At 45.8% G+C, this 19,677-nt stretch overlaps 1 protein-coding gene across 1 annotated transcript; it reads right to left on the bottom strand.

Annotated features, from left to right (window-relative positions):
• Window positions 1-876: 876 nt before the first annotated feature.
• On the bottom strand, window positions 877-18,776 carry CCT7 (chaperonin containing TCP1 subunit 7). Its single transcript, XM_038561749.1, has 12 exons — window positions 18,617-18,776; window positions 12,622-12,775; window positions 11,886-11,992; window positions 9,861-9,986; window positions 8,824-8,876; window positions 8,298-8,469; window positions 5,053-5,217; window positions 4,070-4,258; window positions 3,331-3,428; window positions 2,819-2,951; window positions 2,141-2,347; window positions 877-1,267 (listed from the first exon to the last, which is right to left on the bottom strand). The coding sequence occupies exons 1-12, from the start codon at window positions 18,620-18,622 to the stop codon at window positions 1,046-1,048; spliced, it is 1,632 nt and encodes a 543-aa protein (XP_038417677.1). The 5' UTR covers window positions 18,623-18,776; the 3' UTR covers window positions 877-1,045.
• Window positions 18,777-19,677: the final 901 nt, after the last annotated feature.

Raw genomic sequence — 19,677 nt, forward strand, 5'->3', positions numbered from 1 at the left:
ATTATCAAGTTAGGAGGGATGCTAGACTCTACAGTCTGCACCCGCCCACCACCCCATTTTGCTTTTGAGTCCATCTAACCAGAGTGGCCCAGACTCAAGAGATTTTCTTTTTAATCCCCTCCTAGTGTCAGGCAGCAAAAGTTTCCGTGGCTCAAGGTGACAGTTATTCATCTGTAGCTTCAACTATTACAAACTATAGCTAACTACAGGGCAGCTCTCGGGACTAGTATAAACAAGAAGGTGGCCAGACCCTCCTGATTTCCATTTCATTTTGGCCATTCCAAACCTCCACTGGTCAGGAAAAAGCAAAAGGAACTCCCAAGACCATCAGTGGTTGAACTAAGAAGACCAGGTGGGTGCTCCTTCAGCCACCTCAATGGACTTGTAAGGAATCACTACAGAATTTAAAGAGAATGTGGCCTCTAGAACATTCCTCCAAGAGTCCTCAACCAGGAGATCTTGCTTAAGAGAGACCAAAGACTGAGCCAAAAGAGTATGGAGGTAGAAGGAGCGAATAAGGTAATGTAACACATTTACTCAAAACCAGACAAACCCTGAGAGCAGTGCCTGGCAAGGCCAGGGCTAAACAAGATGACATGAGAAGAAAAGGAAGGGACTCCACAGCTCCCAGCCACTTCTGGGACTAAGAAAACCACTAAAGTGAATCTTCTGGATAGAGGCCCCTCAAGTGGAGCTCCCCACCGGCAGAGTGGACCCACACTCTGCTGTAACAACCAGAGGCTGTTCAGGACTCAGCCCAACAGAAAAGAAGAACATTTTTCTATCTGTGGGTGAGCACATACAAAAGTAAAATCCTGACCTGGAGTCAAGACATTTCTAAGTAAAACTCCCAGCCCAAATAATTTGCCAAGTGAATTTTAAGTCTATTAAGTTTATTTAAGTCTTTAAGTTTATTTAAATAACCTCCAGTGAGAGCTGAGCAGGCCAATTACTACCCCTTCCTCATAATACCCATTAACCAAGACAGAGTAAGCATACCCTGCAGCCAGCCTGCCAGCCACTCTTGTGAGGGACAAGGTGCCTCTCAGTGTGGGCGGCCCCGGCCCCGTCCCCGGCCCGCAGCTGGGGGAGCATCTACTGTTGAGCGAGGGTTTTTGATGGTCTCATCCACTGACACGATAAGGCAGGCGGCCTCAGAGGCTGCAGTCAGGGCATTGATGCGCACCATGGCTGGCTCCCACACAAACGCCTCAAAGTTGTCAGCAATGTCCTCATTGTTGACGTCCACTCCATACCACATGCCCCCCTAAGAAAAGCAGAAAAAGGGGATGTGAGAGGGAATTGCTCTCAAATAGCTTCTTGCCTATCCTCCAAAGACTCCGGGTGTTAGGAAACCTCACGCTCTCTGAACTTGCCTGCATTTCTCCAAGGAGGATGGTGTCTGCCTGCCTCACACCAGGAACCTGGATGTACACATCTCGCCTGTGCCCCTAGCAATCACTCTCTTCAAACCCTAGATATACTGTTCACTCAAGAGCTCGGGGCCCTCTTCCAGTCAACATGCTGTGTTTTGGGAGGCTCTGGCCTCAGGTCACCTGAGGACTGTCTATTTCTCGGGAGGAACACTTTCTAATCCCTTAGCTTACTGCTTTCATTAGTCTCCATTTCAGATGAGGAAATGGAGAAGTGAATGATTTGCTTCAAGCCCTCACACAAGTCAGAAGCAAGGCCACTCACCAAATGCTGCTGTCACAGTGCTGAGTACTTAACAAATATTTCTAAACAAATATTTGTTAAACAGCAAATGAACAAATTAGATTCTGAGAGAGACCACAACTTAGAGGCGGTAGGACCGTGGCCAGGCCACTCTTCAGCAGGGCTCTGGCACACTTCACCACCACCTTGGGAAGCCCACTACACATGGTCAGCGTGTGCCTCTAGGGAGGAGGCTGCATGGTCCCCCTGATTCCTCTGATGGCACCACAAGGAGCCATCATATTCTTCCCAGCACTAAATAAACCCTGGAATCTCCAGTCCTGGCACTGCGGCTTTCTTTCTGCCCTCAGAGGCACAGCTGGCTAGTACTGGGTTTAGTTCTAGCCCTGTCACTGGGGCCCAACACACACTCAAAATTTAGCTCCATGCACCCAGTCCCTGGACCCCAAGGAGAAGGACCCACCTGGGCATGCCGAGCTCGCAGCTTGTTGAGGATGTTTGTGGCATCAAAGCCAGCATTGTCACACAGCTGACGTGGGATAATTTCCAAGGCCTTGGCATATGCCCCGATCAACAGCTGCTGTTTTCCTGGAATGGTCCTTGAGTAATCCCGCAGATACTTGGAAAGCTCCATCTCAATGGCCCCGCCACCAGCTACCACTGAATCATTCTGCAGAGACAAGACCCACCTTTCAATGCTAACAGGCCCCTGATCCAAGCTCCAGCCACAGCCGAGCTAGATCAGCCAGTCAATAGGCCCTCTAGGACAGAAGGGGGCCTCATTCCTTCCCATCCCAAACCACAGGAAGCCCAGATCTAGCCCATCCAAACTTTGATCTGGTGAACGTATGGTTTCTGACCATCTTTAAGGTCACCTGGTAGTTTGAGGGCATTGATACAATCACTGGAATGGCTAACAATAGCAGCTTCACTGCTTGCTCACAAATCATAGCCTTAAAGGCAATGTGACTTATTTTTAGAGACTGAGGCTATTTCTCTAGGATTTGTGAGGCAACTCAGGGCCAATAGGCCATCTAGGGAAGGACAGCTTATACAAGGAAGAAATCAGCACACAAATCCAGGGTCTTATCAGCTGGGGAGGCAGAGTGGGCTATGTGGGCAGGAAACCCCAGCCTAGTACCTTGATGGCCCTCCTGACGATCATGATGGCGTCATGCAGAGACCGCTCTGTCTCCTCCATAAACTGCTCAGCACCACCACGAAGGATGATAGTGCAGGTCTTGGCCTTGGGGCAGCCAGTGAAGAAATTGTACCTGCACCCATGATCAAATCATACATGTGAACTTCTTTCTGCTGCCCAGCTGCTGCATGCGACCTCACCACCTCCTCCCAACACTCAGCAGCTGCTCTTTTGTTCCTCACTAGGTTTTTCAATCTCACTCTTGGAGACCTGCTTGGGGAAAGGGTTGGGGCTGTATCCCTGAGGCATAAAATATTGTAGAGTCAGACTTTAGCTTCAACTTGATCTTCTTCCCCCTCAGAACAGTTTATATTGGAGTCCTTGAAGCCCCGAAAGGTGAGACCTCCAAAAGAGTAGCACGTGCTGCATACTACACCCAAAAGATGGGAGAAGACCAGACCCAGGCAGATCCTATGAACTCAGCCAACAGGCAGCCCAGGGCCATGGCTCACCTCTCGCCTCCAATCTGCGTCTCTTCAAAGACCTGGCAGCGGCCTAGCACATCAGCTGACAGAGCATTCACACTGGTTTGGATGGAGCCTCCGCAGGCCTGAAAGGTGCAAGAAGGTAAGATCACCTGGCAGTAAAGGCTCACATGAAGCCCAAAGACAATTTCCCGCCACCCAGTCTCAAAAGCTAATTCCCATGCTAAACTCTGCTACAGTGCCCCAGGAGAGTCCCACTGGATAACCCACTCTCACCCTTACCCTCCTGGAAGAGGAGAAAATAAAACAGAACAAAAACATGTGACAGGCAAGCAGGCCTAGTTCAAAGAAGATGGGGACACTTTACTTCACCAGTACCCACTCCCCCACCTAGTTTGTCCTGAGCCCAACAACTAGTTAAGATAGGTGCTTTAGACCCAACATGTCTTTGGTGAGATGCTCAAAAAGAAAAGGAGTAAACTTGGCTGAAAACACCAAAACTTGAGTTTATCATAGCATTACTACTAGGTGCTCTCACAAATCAGATTTCCTGACTTGAGTATTGCCTGTGCAGAGCACATGAACATGGTGACTGGAATACTTCAAAGAAAAAACAAACAAACAAACAAACAAACAAACAAACAAAAAAAACTGAAGACAAGCCTAGGGTCACACGTCCACCTTACTGCACTCTAGTACACCAGGAGTAAATGAAAACCCCTCAAGGCCACAAACACTAAGGAGCAGCATGGGAATATTTGGTTACCATCATTGTCCTCTTCAGATCCTCCTCCGGCACCCGGCCAGCACAGAACATGTCCCTGTCGGCAAAGTACTGGGTGGCCACATCCCCAATGGGGAGTTTGGATAAGACGACTTTGGCTCCAGAATGATGGATCCTCTCTAACTTGTCATAGAGAATGTTCCACTCAGCATCAACAATTGCCTGATAATCCTGAAAAGACCCAGAAAAAGAAGAGGATGCTTTTGGGGGAAGATTAGGAAACATGGTAGGCTAAGATATACCCCTTAAAATAAAATATGCTGATTTATCTGGGAATTAACAAGTGTCAACAGAATAGCCTCTCCTCAGTCCAACTAAACAAGGACCCTATACAGTAACTTAGCAACCACTTAAAGCTTTCAAACACAAAAGCAGAAAGTAACCCCAGGACTAGGAGTTACTCCAGAGCTGACATGCAAGGTGTGAGAAATAGTTTAGCCTGAGTGTTCTAGATTCCTCTGAGAAGCTAGACCCATGGAGTTCCCAATGACAAGACCTCTTCCCCCAGAGGCCATTCTGTGTTGGGGACACATTACCCAATATCACCTGCTTATGGTTGGGTGGCACTGCTACTTCCAGATACAGCCTTGGTATAATCAGTGATGGGAGTACACCTGTCCCTACAGTGTAGAACCAGGTACAGGAGGAGACCTTTCATCTGCTCAAGTAGGAAGACTCAAAATACTGGGCTCGATGTAAAGGAGGAGGGCCCCTGCCAGCCCTTCCTGGGGCGAGAGGATAATACTTCAGCAGGTCTTCTTTATTCAAACCTCCTCAGGTCTAGGTCACCAACTTTTCACTGAGAAAAGAAGTGGGGCCTGGTATTTGGACAGCAATATATTCAGGGGCCAGAAGTGGGTTCTTAAGGAGACTGAGAAACAGAGCTGGTCCCAAGATGGCCACAAAGACCCAAGACATTGGCCCAGAAAGCGGTTTCCATGCAACTGCCAGCTGGTGGGGCCTACCTCCACCGTGTGGACTCTGATTTCAGCATTATCTTTCTCAGCTTTCAGCTCAAGCTCAACATTTAAAAGGGCAATCATTGGATTGTTGTACTTTTTGGGTTGCATTTCAAACCCAGCATAAGAGAAAGTCTTCTTGAATGCAACGCCAGCTACCAGCTGGGACTCCTGTCAAAAAAAAAAAAAAAAAAAAAAAACACAACATAAAAAACACAACACAAAAAAACAAAAAAACAGTAAACAGTTCAGTATTGGCTTGAAATGAAATCAGGTATGCTACACTAATGTGTGTCCATTCCCCTGAACCTGATGGAATTAACCATGTCTTTATTTCACTGTTAAAACAAAGCCTTTTCATTTTCATAAAATCTGGGGAAAATACAAAACAGATTTTGGGTGTCCCTTCAGTATGAAGAAAACCAATCATTCAGCTTGCAGAGACTCAGCACAGTAAAGGTCTGTTTGCACTATCCTCTAAGACTGACATCCAAAGCAGGTGCCAAGGGATAATGCTGAACATATCCTATGGTACTAGACAAGGGGCCGGGCATTTGTGAGTAAGGTATAGTCCCGATGCCTCACCCCTTCAATCCCAACTCAAACCCCAGTCTGCAGCTATTGGACACACCTCCACATACCCCCCTGTATCTGCCCTGTGCACATGCACACACATACTCTACCTGTGTGCAGTAGCCTAGGTGCTTCTTCCTCCCAGATGAGGCCAGAGGTCCTAAGTGTCAGAAATTCCTTGTACAGTTCTCTAGATACAATTGTGGCTTCCTCCATGTCAGTCCCTCAGAACACGAGCTCCCCATGGGTTGGATTTAATACCAGGGAGTAAGTAGTAAGCACATTGTACCTGGGACTGACTTCAGCATTTCAAATCTCAGATCTCTTTCTTAGCAAATGATCAAGTCATTTCCACTTGAAAAAAAAAGTGTATATTGAGCTCAGTGACCTCTATGTTTTCTGCCAGTGCTAATCTATAGTCCTAATCTAGAATATGGTAGTTTTATCAGTGAACACATTCGTGCATTACTCAAATCCACAGCATCCTAAAGGGGGCAATGCCTGAGCTACATCGACATGGAGAGGCAGAATTATCAAAGAGAAAAAGGAAAAGATGTTCTGAAGAAGCAGTGTGTTGGTATCAGAGAATGCAAAGCCATTTATAGTTGCAGGAATATAAGCAGAGGGCAGGGGCCAGTTTAGGAGGATATTATAGGCTCTGCTAAGGCCTGCCTCTTATCCTGTATGCAATGTGGAACCCCCAAAGGCTTTATACACGGGGTAGTAAACTGTGGAAGCTCACCTTACAACAGAAAATAGAGCTGATTAAGGGGATGCAAGACTGGAGGAAGGGTGACCACGGCCAGGACAGTGGTCTTGAGAATAAGTAAAAGAGATAGCTTTAAGAAGTAAATAGTAGGGATCCCTGGGTGGCGCAGCGGTTTAGCACCTCCTTTTGGCCCAGGGCGCGATCCTGGAGACCCGGGATCAAATCCCACGTTGGGCTTCCGGTGCATGGAGCCTGCTTCTCCCTCTGCCTATGTCTCTGCCACTCTCTCTCTCTCTCTCTCTCTCTCTGTGACTATCATAAATTAAAAAAAAAAAAAAAAAAAAAAAAAGAAGTAAATAGTAAATTGGTGGGCAAAATGAGAGAATGGTAATTGATGGGTTGTGAGAAGTTGTAAAGATTTTTAAAGATGACCCTGCATTTCTGGCGTGAGGGACTAAGTCAATGGTGATGATACCAACCATATCAAAGAACACAGAAAGTGCTACAGGCTTGGAGGACTGGATGATGAATTCAGTAGCAGATACAGGAGCCTGAGGTTCAAGGGGGAGGTAAGGACTAAAGATACAGATCAGGAAGTTCTCCATTAATCCTGAGAATAAGTCAATAACCACTACCACCATTTACTGAATTCTGTGAGTCAGGTTTTGTGTTAAAGGTTTTATATGAGCTTAAGGAATGTTGGACAGCCTAAGAACTGGGTCGGAGCCCCTGGCTTTCTGACCACACAAAACGATCACTTTTGCTCCCTAGTTGAGTGAATGCCAATCTAATCTCAAGAGTCTGGGGAAACAGGAAGGCCCAGGAGATGACTACTGCTACCAAAGCAGTGGTAAAAACAAAGTTAGTAAGCCATGATGGATGGGCTGAGAAAGGAGGGGTACGGGGACCAAAGATAGGGGGGTTGCTCAGATGCCCTACAGATTCCTCACAGCTTTATTAGAGAAAAGAGAACCTCGGTTTACTGACAGGTGCCATGACAGGAGGAAGGGGAGGAAGGAGCACAGAGTGGGAATATAATCTGGAAAGATAAAAGTCAAAGAACAAAAAGTGAAGGGCTGGGCCAGGCTTTAATATTTCAAGCAGGTCTTGTCCTATCCAAATCACCTCAGGTTGGGTCACCACGATTGAGTAAAGAAGTAGGGCAGGTCAGAGGGGAGAAGGACCAAAGTGGCATGGAGATGCCAACATCAAAAGATGCTTCTAGATACCACTGTGTTAAAAAAAGAACAAGTTAGTTATGCTAGGCAATGCAGTAGCCATGAACCGCATGTTGCTACTTTAATTTAAATAAATAAAAATTAAATTAAAAACTTGGTTCCTTAGTTGTACTAACTACATTTAATGTGCTGTGGTAGCTACACATGGCTAACAGCTACCATAAAATGGACAACACAGACATGTAACAGTCCTACCATCACAGAAAGCTCTATCGTGCAGAACTGGATTAAAAGCCCCATGTACTGATATAGATCAAATTCTAAAATACGTGGTTAAATGGACAAAAGCAAGTTACAACATTATGTATTATAAATGAATACTTGTGTTTAGAAGAGCACTATTTACATATGTGCTTACAGATGCAAAAGGGAGAGCTTGGGCGTGTCACTTGGAAAAGAATGGACTAAGAAGTTCTCAGATTTATTAACTGAGAGGGTCACAGGTAATTATGAGATGGATCTGGTGCTATCCCCTCCCACATCACACTGAGATTCTAAAAATCACTGAGTTTATGATTTCTGCTGAAAAGTAAATACAGGTCCAAAGATATTACAAAATATATCTACAGTCACAGGCTATAGGGACAGAGTGGGGGAATACAACTCAAGTCGACTTCTAGCCCAAGATGCATTCTCACAACACCTGTAATATGTGTTCACCTCGTGTACCAACTTGTCTGAAGAGTCCATGTGAGAGTAAGAGCCTCCTAGGGAGGCTGTAACAGGCTTACCTCTAGAGCACCACCTTGCACCTTCTTGATTCCAATCATTTTAAGCTGCAACAACTCATCGAGCATTATCACTGCATCCACCACCATCTTAGCGAAGAAGGCTTTCTGCTGGGAAATCAGCTTAGAGCTCAGGGCGGTCATGGCACACTTCTCCAGCAGCTTCCTCTGTTCCCTGGGACACAACGATGGTGGGAGCTGTGTCAGGCCTGGAAACCCCCTCGTGTTGAGTCTACTACAATGTGGAGTGGGTCTCTGTTCTAGTCCCTAAACTCAGACCACACCAACTTCATCTGCTATATCTTTAGGACAGATTATTACTGGCAGATGGTGATTGCAATCAGAGACCTCATGTGTGACAGCTTTAAAACTACAGTGGATAGCCTCTTTTGTGCTGTGTGAGCTGGGGCACAGCCAAGGGTCTATCAAAAGCCAAATAGCCCCAGGCCCATACCGGGTGGCAATACACTTCTACATCCAATTTGGCCACGGAAAGTCAAGGTTCTGACAAAGCCCACCAGAAACTTACACTTTATCTTCCTTCTTCACGGTCACAGCGATCTCTTTGATCTTGTTAACTGCCTGCCAACAACAGAAGCCGAATGAGTCTCTGGTGCCAAGGGCAAAATGGAGAGGTGGTCCCAGTCTCTCTTGCCACTCTCCAATCTGTTTACTCCCAAATCTTAAATAGTCCCACTTTGTAGCTCAAACAATATTTCCAAGTCTTGTAGCTGCCTGGAAACACAAATCTCTACAGTTTAGAAAACTCCCCATGACAAACAGGTATAGGTCCAGTATAGATATAGTTCTGAAGAATCATCAGGGTATTTCCAGGATTTAACTCTGAATATGCAAGGAACACACTAAAACAAATAAGTAGAAACAAGCTAGGATGCTAGATTGTGTCAAACCTTCTGGCTTATGAAAGATATCCGTGATGATTTCTAGTACCTTATAGGTTAATTAGATGTGTTATGCAATATATCTGTATTTAAACTTAGTATCTTTTCAAAAGTACTTCTCATATATGATCTTGTTTTAATGTGACCACCCTGAAACACAGATAGTAAATAATTTTTTTGGGGGGTGGAGGGAGAGCAGAGAATCTCAAGCCAACTCCCCACAAAGAGCAGAACCTGATCTAGTGCTTGATCCCATGATCCTGAGATCATGACCTGAGTTGAAATAACTTGACTGAGACACCAAGCACCCCTGAAACAGAGAGTAAAGGAAGAAAGTAAAGCCTGGAGTGATTGGCCGAAGATCACAGAATGAAGGTCAAAGGTTAATAAGAACAAGGTCCCAAGACGTGTGTCATGAGGAACTTGATAAAAAACAAACTAAAAAACCCCACTCTCACTTACTGAGTCCACCAGGAAACCTGAGGCTTAAAGAGATTAGCTAGTCAAATAGCTACTGAATGTTAGAACTGAGATTAGTAGGGAAAATTCAGAAAATGTCCAAGGAACCCAGTTACCAGTCTCTTTACACCCCACTAAAGGTATTATTCTAAGGAAAACATGAAGGTACCCAGGCAAAGGCCAGGGCAGCCAGTTATTCCCATACCAACTGGGTGGCAGTGCGGAAAGCTCGGATGATGATCTGTGGGTGCAAACCTTCTTCCACATAGGGTTTCACCTGCTTCAGAAACTCTGCAGCCAGCAGGGTCACTGAGGTGGTACCATCACCGACCTGGAAGAAGATAGTAAGAAATTCACATTTTCTCATGTTTATTATTCTTTTTCTTTTAAAGATTTTATTTATGTGACAGAGAGAGGAGCACACATGCACAAGCAGGGAGAGCGACAGGGAGAGGGAGAAGCAGGCTCTTCACTGAGCAGGGAGCTGGACATGGGGCTCAATCTTAGGACCCTGGGATCATGACCTGAGCTAATGGCAGACACTTAACTGAGCCACCCAGGTGCCCCCATATTCTCTCACGGTTAGAGATAAAGCCTGAAACTCCATTTTTAGGCAACCTACCCATTTAAAGTGGGGACTGTTTAAATGGGTGTGAAATGTTTTTTCTGGAAGCACAGGTGATGGCAACAAGTACAAGGAAGGTGATAACAGTAGTTAGGTATCCATTCCATCAAATGGCTCTGGGCTACAAAATTAATTCACCAGCCATGCCCATTCTCCAAAGAGGGCTGATTTGGACAACCAGTTCCTCAGAATATGAAATTACACAAGCAGATTAACCAAGAACTTATTACATATATGGGCTTGATGAACAACAAGACACTCCCACTCATACTTATAATACTTATGTGTCATAAGTAACCACAGTAGTAGGAAACATCAGAAAATATTCTTTAAAAGAAGCACAAAGTACTATAGGAGTTTACAAAAAGATAATTTCCAGCCAAATCCCATTAAAACAATCCTCTAGGGGATCCCTGGGTGGCTCAGCGGTTTAGCGCCTGCCTTTGGCCCAGGGTGTGATCCTAGAGACCCAGGATTGAGTCCCACATTGGGCTCCCTGCATGGAACCTGCTTCTCCTTCTGCCTATGTCTCTGCCTCTCTCTCCCTGTGTCTCTCATGAATAAATAAATAAAATCTTAAAAAAAAAAACAAAAAACAAAACAGAAGTAGAATTTTAAAAATAAATAAAACAACCCTCTAGGACCAGCCAAAGTCCTTTACACTTTGAACACTGGTTGGAACAGGCAGATCGCTAGTCTGCTAAATGTCTAACATAGTCATTTTCTACAATAGGATCTAAAGCCTATTTTTAATGAGAGAGAAAGAGCTAAAACCAGCTCACCTCTGATTTCGCAGAAATTTACCTTCAATTCAATTATGTCCATTGTTAAATGTGAGGGATTTTCAAGGGGGAAAAAGTGTTGCTGTGGTAAAGGGTTTAAGCTGCCAAATTCCTGGCCAGAAAGGTATTAATTAGTCCCTTAATAAAGATAGTAACAGGCCAAATCCAGACTATTTTCACTTTAATTTTATATAAGCCATACTGTTTTTATAGGCTACTGGGTCCCAATAAACCTTTTATAAAACTTCAAAATATACCTGTAATACTCTATAATGTAAACCTTTTCTCTCAATATTTATTATCAAGATTTCAGTGTTAGAAATGTTTTAAGACAGACTAATTAATGCCATCATATTATACACTTAAAAATGGCTAAAGTGAAAAAAAAATGGCTAAAGTGGTACATTTCATATTATCTATATTTTATCATTAAAAAAAAACCCATGATGAGATGAGCACTGGGTGTTATACTGTATATCGGCAAATTGAATTTAAATTAAAAAATAAACCCACAATAAAAAACAGGTAAACTGGAAACAGTTTCCAGCTCCATCTTATAAGGTGACACATTAGAGATTAAATTATGTACCAGGTCACTGATATGAATGCCAGCACATGAGCGTAGTCCTAAGATTTCAGCTACATGCAATGAAACAGTATGAATTTTAAAAGATTCTTAATTCCATCTAAATATTTTACAAGCATGTATTACTTGTGAAATCATAATTTCAGATATAAAGTCAAAAAAATTTTAAAAGAAAAGCAAAGGAGCAAGCAGACATGTATTTCAAAGTTTATTTAAACACATGCTTGATTTTCCCACCTCAGCGTCTTGGGATTTAGCAATGTCCACTAGAGTCTTTGCTGCTGGATGGACAACATCAAGGAGTTTCAGAATTGTGGCCCCATCATTAGAAATTGTTGCTTTGCCTTAAAAGGAACAAACACAAAGTAAAAATTTAAAGACCCTTTTCCCAGTTGGACTCGGAGCCCGCGTACTCTTTACTGGTATGGGGCAGAGGAGATCATGGCATAAATGAACTGATTTTTTATAGACTTAGCTCTGTGCACAAAGGGCCACTTAAAATCACAAGCTTCTGAAGACCATGAGCACCTGATTTTCTCTGAACAGCATTTAGCACACTTCAAACTGGATGTAGAAAATATTACTTTAAATGAAAATGAGAAACTGTTTAGATATTCTTGACATAGTTGATACCCGATCTCACACGTCAGCTAATACACTAAAACAGGAGGGAGAATTCTGTCTTGGTAACATGATACAATAGGAACAATCACAAACAACTCAGATAGTCCCCTTTCATGTTTCCAGTCTGTCTCTCTCTACAAGGAAACAGGCTCCTGAGCCCAATGTCTCCCATACATTCCCATAGGGTCAGCATTCAGGACAATTTATTGAAATGGAATCATTTCATAGAGACCAATCCCTCTGAGATGTTAAAAGTAGCAGCATTTCTGATGCCAACCTCTGCTAACCCAAAACATTCTCCAGGAGTCTCCTCTCCTGCACCCCAGCCTGAGGAACCCTGCACACTTACCTCGGCCATCTACAATCAGCTTGTCCATGCCACGAGGGCCTAGGGTGGTTCTTACAGCCTCCGCAATCACTTGGCAGGCACTGATGTTACTTACAAGCTGGGGGATGCCCTGGGAGCTATCGGTCCCCTCTTTTAACAGGATAACTGGTGTGGGCTAGAGAAGAAAGAACAATGGACTGGTTTTAATAATCATCTATTACAATGAAATACAAGGAGGGAGCATAAAGGATAAATGTTTCCATCTCTCCCATAACAAATATATGGAGGACTTTTAAAGAATTGAGAGCACACTTGCACACACACACATGCAAAGGAAGGGGAGCAGAGGGAGAGAAGCAGACTCCCTGCTGAACTCAGAGCCTGATACCAGGCTTGATCTCATGACCCTGAGATCATGACCTGAAATCAAGAGTCAAGTACTTAATGGACTGAGTCACCCAGGTGCCCCTCTGGAGGCTTTTTTTTTTTTTTTAAGATTTTATTTATTTATTCAGGGGGGGAGAGAGAGAGAGAGAGGGGCAGAGACACAGGCAGAGGGAGAAGCAGGCTCCATGCAGGGAGCCTGACGTGGGACTCAATCCAGGGTCTCCAGGATCACGCCCTGGGCTGCAGGTGGCGCTAAAACGCTGTGCCACCAGGGCTGCTCTCTGGAGGCTTTTTAAAACCATTATTCCCACTATCCACCACACTGACTCCTTAACTAGCTCCTACATCCAGGGATACTGCTAAGACTATAGCATATCCTACAGGTGTGCTAGAAAATGGTATGAGAAGCATAATTTAGTCTTAAAAAAAAAAACAGATCAAATACTATGTTCTCCAGTGCTCAGTGGAATAAGCACAGCCTTTTCAACTTCTCTCTCTTTTTTTTTTTTTTTTTTTTTTTTTTTTTGCCTTTTCAACTTCTGACACCATTCCCTGTCTTGAAGAATTAGGTCACAGCACAAGAGGAAGCAGCTCAGTGTTCACCCTCCAGCAAAACAACCATTTATCTGCATTACAGCTTAATCCTAGAGAAGTTGATGGGGCACTGATGCAAAACATGAGGTGCCTGCATCTTCAGGTGGTGTCCTGGAGATGCCCAGGCAAGCAGTTTTACCAAAACATGCTTAGCTGAAGTATAGGGAAGGAACCAGGCAGAGAAACAAATAGCATGTCTGTCTGTTTCACAAAATGACAACAAATCTAACTCAGTGAAACTACTAGTGTGTCCATCTCTCATGCAGGTTCTACAGATTCCCAGTGACCAATCTCCAATCAAATGTCCCAACAGAAATTTTTCTCTATTTTGCATGCTAGCCTTGAGAACAGCCACTATTCCTATAGAGTTTTATTTGCAGACCTGCCTTAGAAACTCTGGGAAGACAGTTTAAAGGCTTGCTTAATAGACCTTTACTTCAGTGACCATCAGCACAGACAGTAATTCCTCATCCTAGCAAACCGAGTTTGTATCAAAACCTGTGTCTTCACGGATGAGCTCATAAACCAGACTCAGTCTTCCTGTGCTTGTGACTGAATTCTGTATGTTAGGCAATGACTTAAATTTATTTTTTTACCATGGATTGCAATATGAAGTTTGAAAGCCACTGCCCATGTCCACCTCTATAGGTACTTCAGGTGTCTGAGCAGAAAAGCCATGGGAAAGCACAAGGAATATCTCAACTCAACAATAAGGAGTCAGGGATTAACACACAAGAAAGTCAAGTGACCCATGAGGTTGACTCCATATTCACTGGGCAATTCCTGAAAAAGTCCAACTCCTTTGGCCAGTCCAGCTGGAGGGTAGTAGGCAGGAGGAAGACTGGGATAGGGCTGAAGAGGCATGCCAGAACCAGATCACATACTCAACTGCAGACCATGCTAAGGAATTTAGATTTTATTCCTACAAAAAGAAGCTCTGGAAAAACTTTTAGCAGAGGAATGGCATGTTTTGATTTACATTTTATCTACATAAAACACAAAAAGAGAAAAAGTAGGAGGCAAGATAATATATGTAAATACATAGAAGGGGGCTGGAAAGATGCACAACACACTCTAATGAGTATGAGGGTGGGAGTAAAGAGGGTTCTTTGTATTGTATATTTTCTTTTTTGTTTCAATTTTTTCCCAATGAATATATATCATTACCTTTTTTTTTTTTTTTTTTTTTTTTTTAAAGAATAGCTGTCAGATAAACCCCTAAATCTGGGGCCAAGCACAAGGTGAAGGGAAAATTCCTTCCCTTTCACAGAAGTGTCCCAGGTCTGGCAACAAGAAATGGCTTCTTTATACTCCCAGCATTCTCTCAGGCCTCTTAAATTTCCTCTAAGGAAAAAGGTGTCCCTTCCAAAGGCTCCACCCTCACCCTGTCCTACTAAATAACGGCAGCCTCCAAGCTTCTTCAGTTCATCCTCATCCTGGATAGTCTTACACTTCAAATCAAAAACTGACTTGGATCTCAAACTCTTCTGATTGTCTTCCACAAATTTTCACTTCTCCAACAGGATAACTTAATGCTTGTGAAGGGGCAGTCCCTGTGGCACAGCGGTTTAGCGCCGCCTGCAGCGCAGGGTGTGATCCTGGGGACCCGGGATTGAGTCCCGCGTCAGGCTCCCTGCGTGGAGCCTGCTTCTCCCTCTGCCTGTGTCTCTGCCCTCCCCTCTCTCTGCGTCTCTCATGAATAAATAAAATCTTTAAAAATAATAATAATAATGCTTGTGAAGACTTTTTCTTACCTCCACCTCCAAATCGTACCTCTATTTACAAGAGCTACCCTTGCACTTTTTAAAATATTTCTTACTTGTTTGTGAGTATGTGTGTGTACATACACACATGGGGGCAGGGCGCAGAGGAGGGACAAGAGACTCAGTACTGAGTGGGGCTAGATCTCAAGACCCTGAGATCATGACCTGAGCTGAAACCAAGAGTCAGATGCCCAGCTGAGCCTCCCAGGCACCCTTATTCTGGCACTTCCTACCAAAACCACTTTCCTGGGGCACCTCACTGGCTTAGTCGGTAGAGCAGATGTCTCTAGATCTCCAGGTCATAAGTTTGAGCCCTATGTTGGCTGCAAAGTTTACTTAATTATAATGATTATATATATAAAGATATTAAAATTTTTTTTTAAATGCACTTTCTTACCACTAGGCCAACAACTCATCAAAGCCCCGATTCTTCCAAGATGTTTTTTCAAAGCAGCTATTAGGAGCACCCCGAACAAAGGATCCCATAATGTCCTCTGCTTCCTTTTGTGTACAACTTTTTTTTTTTAAGATATATGAGAGAGAGAGAGAGAGAGAGAGAGAACAGAGGGAGAGTAAGAAATAGAAGCAGGCTCCCCATGAGCAGAGAGCCCGACATGGGATTCATCCTGTTTGACCTGGCTTGGCTCAATCCAGCTCAGCTCAATCCTTTCCCTTCCCTTAGATCTCTCCTCTACCCAGCCTGCCATTTATATAAGGCCTACAAAGCATAGGGAATGTGGGGACTATGTGGTTAGCTGCTTCTGAGCCATACTTGCTTTGTACTTAAGATTTCTCCATTGATTTAGTGTCAGCATACTGCCACTGCTTTTCCAAAAATTAGAAGCTAGTGCTATCTTAATTCATGGCTTGCATCAAACACAAGTATATATAAAGTTGAATTTTCAGCACCAAAAGCTGATGTATATTGCTTCATATGAGGCCAAATCTAGATGGCAGGTGTTCTAACAGTTGTACACAAGGGGCACCTGAGTGGTTGACCTGGTTGAGCATCTACCTTCAGCTCAGGTCATGATCTCAGGGTCCTGGAATTGAGCCCCGTGTCGGGCATGCCCTTGGGGAGCTAATAATGCACTGCTATGGAAAGTCCAGCTTCTTTTCTGTTACTTTTCAACCTCATTCATTCTTATTCAAGTAAAGAAACAATAGTGGAACCAGTAATCTGCCAAGGATATCATGGTAGGCTCTGGAATTTCAGCTTAATGATCTTAACCTTCATCCTCAAAATATTTAAGTATTATTAAGCTTGATGTTCTGTAAAACAACAGGTGTTCATATGCCAAGGCGTATAGTGCAGCACAATACCACAAAGGCAAGGCCATATACGTTCTATACAAGTGTACCAAAAGTCACAAGATTGAGGTTCCTCAAGGAACCCTTTTACCTCTCTTCCTTTTTTTCTTTTTTAGGTTTTATTTAAGTATTCTCTATCCTCAACGTGGGGCTTAAACCCCCAACCCAAGATTAAGTGTGGCATGCTCTTCTGACTGAGCCACAGGTGCCTTCTACCTCTCTTCCAATCACAGAAGCCTTCTAGAATACTAGGGGCATGACAGCAAGGAGGATTCTTGATAGAAGTTTCACATTCCAAAAGGAGAAATATAAATAACCAATATAGCAAGGAAACTGAGCAGGGGTCAGTTAAAGAAAAACCCAACTGTGGTGGAGCCCCTCAGGGAAGAGTTTCATCACTAGACAGAAGAGCCTCGGTTGTGATACTCAGTTCTACCAAAACTCTTACGGCGGCCTTGTCAGCAGGACAGATTACAGAGAGGAAGGGAAGCAAATCACCACCTAGTAGAATAGCTAACATTTGCTGAGTGCTTACTACATGCTGGACACTTTCTATGTATCAGCTCAATGAATCTCCTGAATACACGGAGGGCCAGAAATTTAGTAACATGCTCAAAGTCACACACCTAGTAGGTGACCCAGCTTAGTTACAAACCTAGGCATTCAGTGTGGCTCCATAGCTCTTATTCTCGAGGGCTCTGCTGCCTCTACATGGAAGATGAGGGCGACCTCGAGAATAGGTAATGCTGGAAGAGGAACTGAAAAAAGACAGTACTAAGAGCTACGGAGAGAGAAAGAGTACAGATAAATCCTAGGTTCCTTCCATCATGGGTACAATTGGATTCACGCGGCATTTGGTAACAGAATCAACATCTCACAGGCATCAGTGTGACATCTACCAGGACAGGAAGCAGCGGCAGCAGGCCAGAAGAGGACAGAGGACTTCCTCTGATGGGCAGACCAAAATGAATGAACGAAAGGCCAAGTGTACCACAGGGAGCAGTATCTTAGGGTCTTGCCTCAAACACCTCCCTAAAAGCTGGCCTCGCTCAACAGTAACACGAGAGACAGCAGGAGGCTTGGGATCCAAGGAAGGTATCTACAGCTGAGATGGCAGAAAGGGAAGATGTGGAAGCGGGTACGGCTACAGGGGGCCTCTGGGATTCATCAACACCCGTCATTCAAGAAAACGACACCGAGTTAATGGCCAACTCGGAAAGCCTGGTCTGATGCCAAACCGGAGGGGCAGACAGAGTCGGAGTCAGAGCCCGGGTCCTCCCACCTATGATGTAGTGTCCACCTTGTGCCCTGTCCGTTCTCCCCGCGGAGGAGCTGCACCCCCCAACAATCAGCTAGCGTTACGCTACATTCGGCAGGCACTAAAGACCTGTTTAGGAATGAACGAGTGAGTGCTCAAGTACAAGCCAAGTCTGTTTCCACTGATTCAGCAGCAGGCGGGCCGGGGAACCGGCGAGCAACCCTAGTTGAACCCTTAGGCTCAGCTCAATTTAAGGTCCCCATGCTGCCTCCGCCCGTTCTAGAAGCACATGTTTTTACACCCCACATTTCTCAAGGCACCAGGGCTTCCAAGTCGGCCCGCCGACCGCATATGCATGCACACTCAAGTTGCACTCGTTTAACATAGGTTACGATTGTGGGGGGGCTCCCCAAACCGGGTCCCCTAGGCGGGCTCGCGGCCCCGAAGCAGCCTGGGACTTGTAGTCCCCAGCCGGCCAGACCACAGCCTTCCCTCCAGCCCACAAAGCCCTCGCCCAGGGCCCCTGTTCCGTGCTGGGGCCGAGCCGGGCCGCGGCGGGCCGGGGTCACCGGTAGACACGGGATCCGGGTAAAGACACAATAAGCAGGGAGCGGAGGGCCCTACCGGACCGACTCGGGCCGGGCGGCGTCACCCACGGACCGGATGGCAGCGGATGGCGGCCGATGTGCGAAACGCCACTCACCATCATTTTGGAGGCTTATTCGGTGGCCCGCTACTCCTCCAGTCTCCGCGTCCGGGCGGCCTGGCAACCCCACAATCCCCCGCGACAGAGAAGTCCCCAGAAGCTTCGCCCGGCCGTTGGCTCGGGAGAGGAAGGGGCCGGGCCACTTCCGCCACTCTATGGTTTGCTACCACAGAGTCGGTACGGCTAGAAGGGCCAAGGCTGGAGGTCCGAGGGCGCCCTTGCGAGAAATGTTGGTTACCTAGGGGTCGGGTCGCCCGATTTTGCTCATGCTTTTCTCTTCGAGCAAGTAGAATCCTCGCTCGTCCCGAGTTACCCACTAACCCTCATTCAGACCAAGGAATACAATAAACACAAACATTTATTGGATGCTGACTGTAGGGCAGGTTTATTAAAGAAGAACCTGGTAAGAGATCTCGCAGCCCTTCCAATCCTATCGCACTGGTTTTGCTATGCCCATTTTACAGATGAAGGGACTGAGGCTGAAAGGTTATGAAAGGTGTCCAAGGTCACAGTCGTACACTGGCAGACAAGCGAGCGTGGGCACCCGGCAGCCGGCCCCACTGCCCGTTTTCTGGCTCTGCGCGGGCCACAGCCTCCCCAGGGGAGGGGATCACCAAGCCGCGTCCCCACGCCCACCGACAGAGAGCAGGCACCGGTGGAACCCGGCCGAGGACGAGCGGAGAGGCGGTCGCGGGAGACCACCTGGACGCCAGACGAACGCCTTCCCTCGGAAGGGGTGAGCAGGAGGAAAGCACACTTGGGAGAAGCAAATCGTCGTCCTGCTAGGCGGCCGCAGGGAAGATCCGGCCGAGACCGCGGCGGCTGACCGCGCGGACTTCCCGCGGCTGAAGCGAGACGCGGCGCGCAACCGGCTCGCTCCCCTCTCCGGCTCGCCCACCGGCCCGCGCAGTCCCGGACTCGAGTCCCAACTAAGGTGCCGGGGCGCCGGGGCGCGGGGGCGCCGGGGGAGGGGAGGCGGCAGTTGCTGTTAAGAGTTTAGACCAATCAGGCCTCGGCCCCACTTCTCTTGGCCAATAGGAAGTGGGCTAAGGCGCAGA

Source organism: Canis lupus, chromosome 17 (genome assembly GCF_011100685.1).
Source record: "Canis lupus familiaris isolate Mischka breed German Shepherd chromosome 17, alternate assembly UU_Cfam_GSD_1.0, whole genome shotgun sequence".
Taxonomy (NCBI): Eukaryota; Metazoa; Chordata; class Mammalia; order Carnivora; family Canidae; genus Canis; species Canis lupus.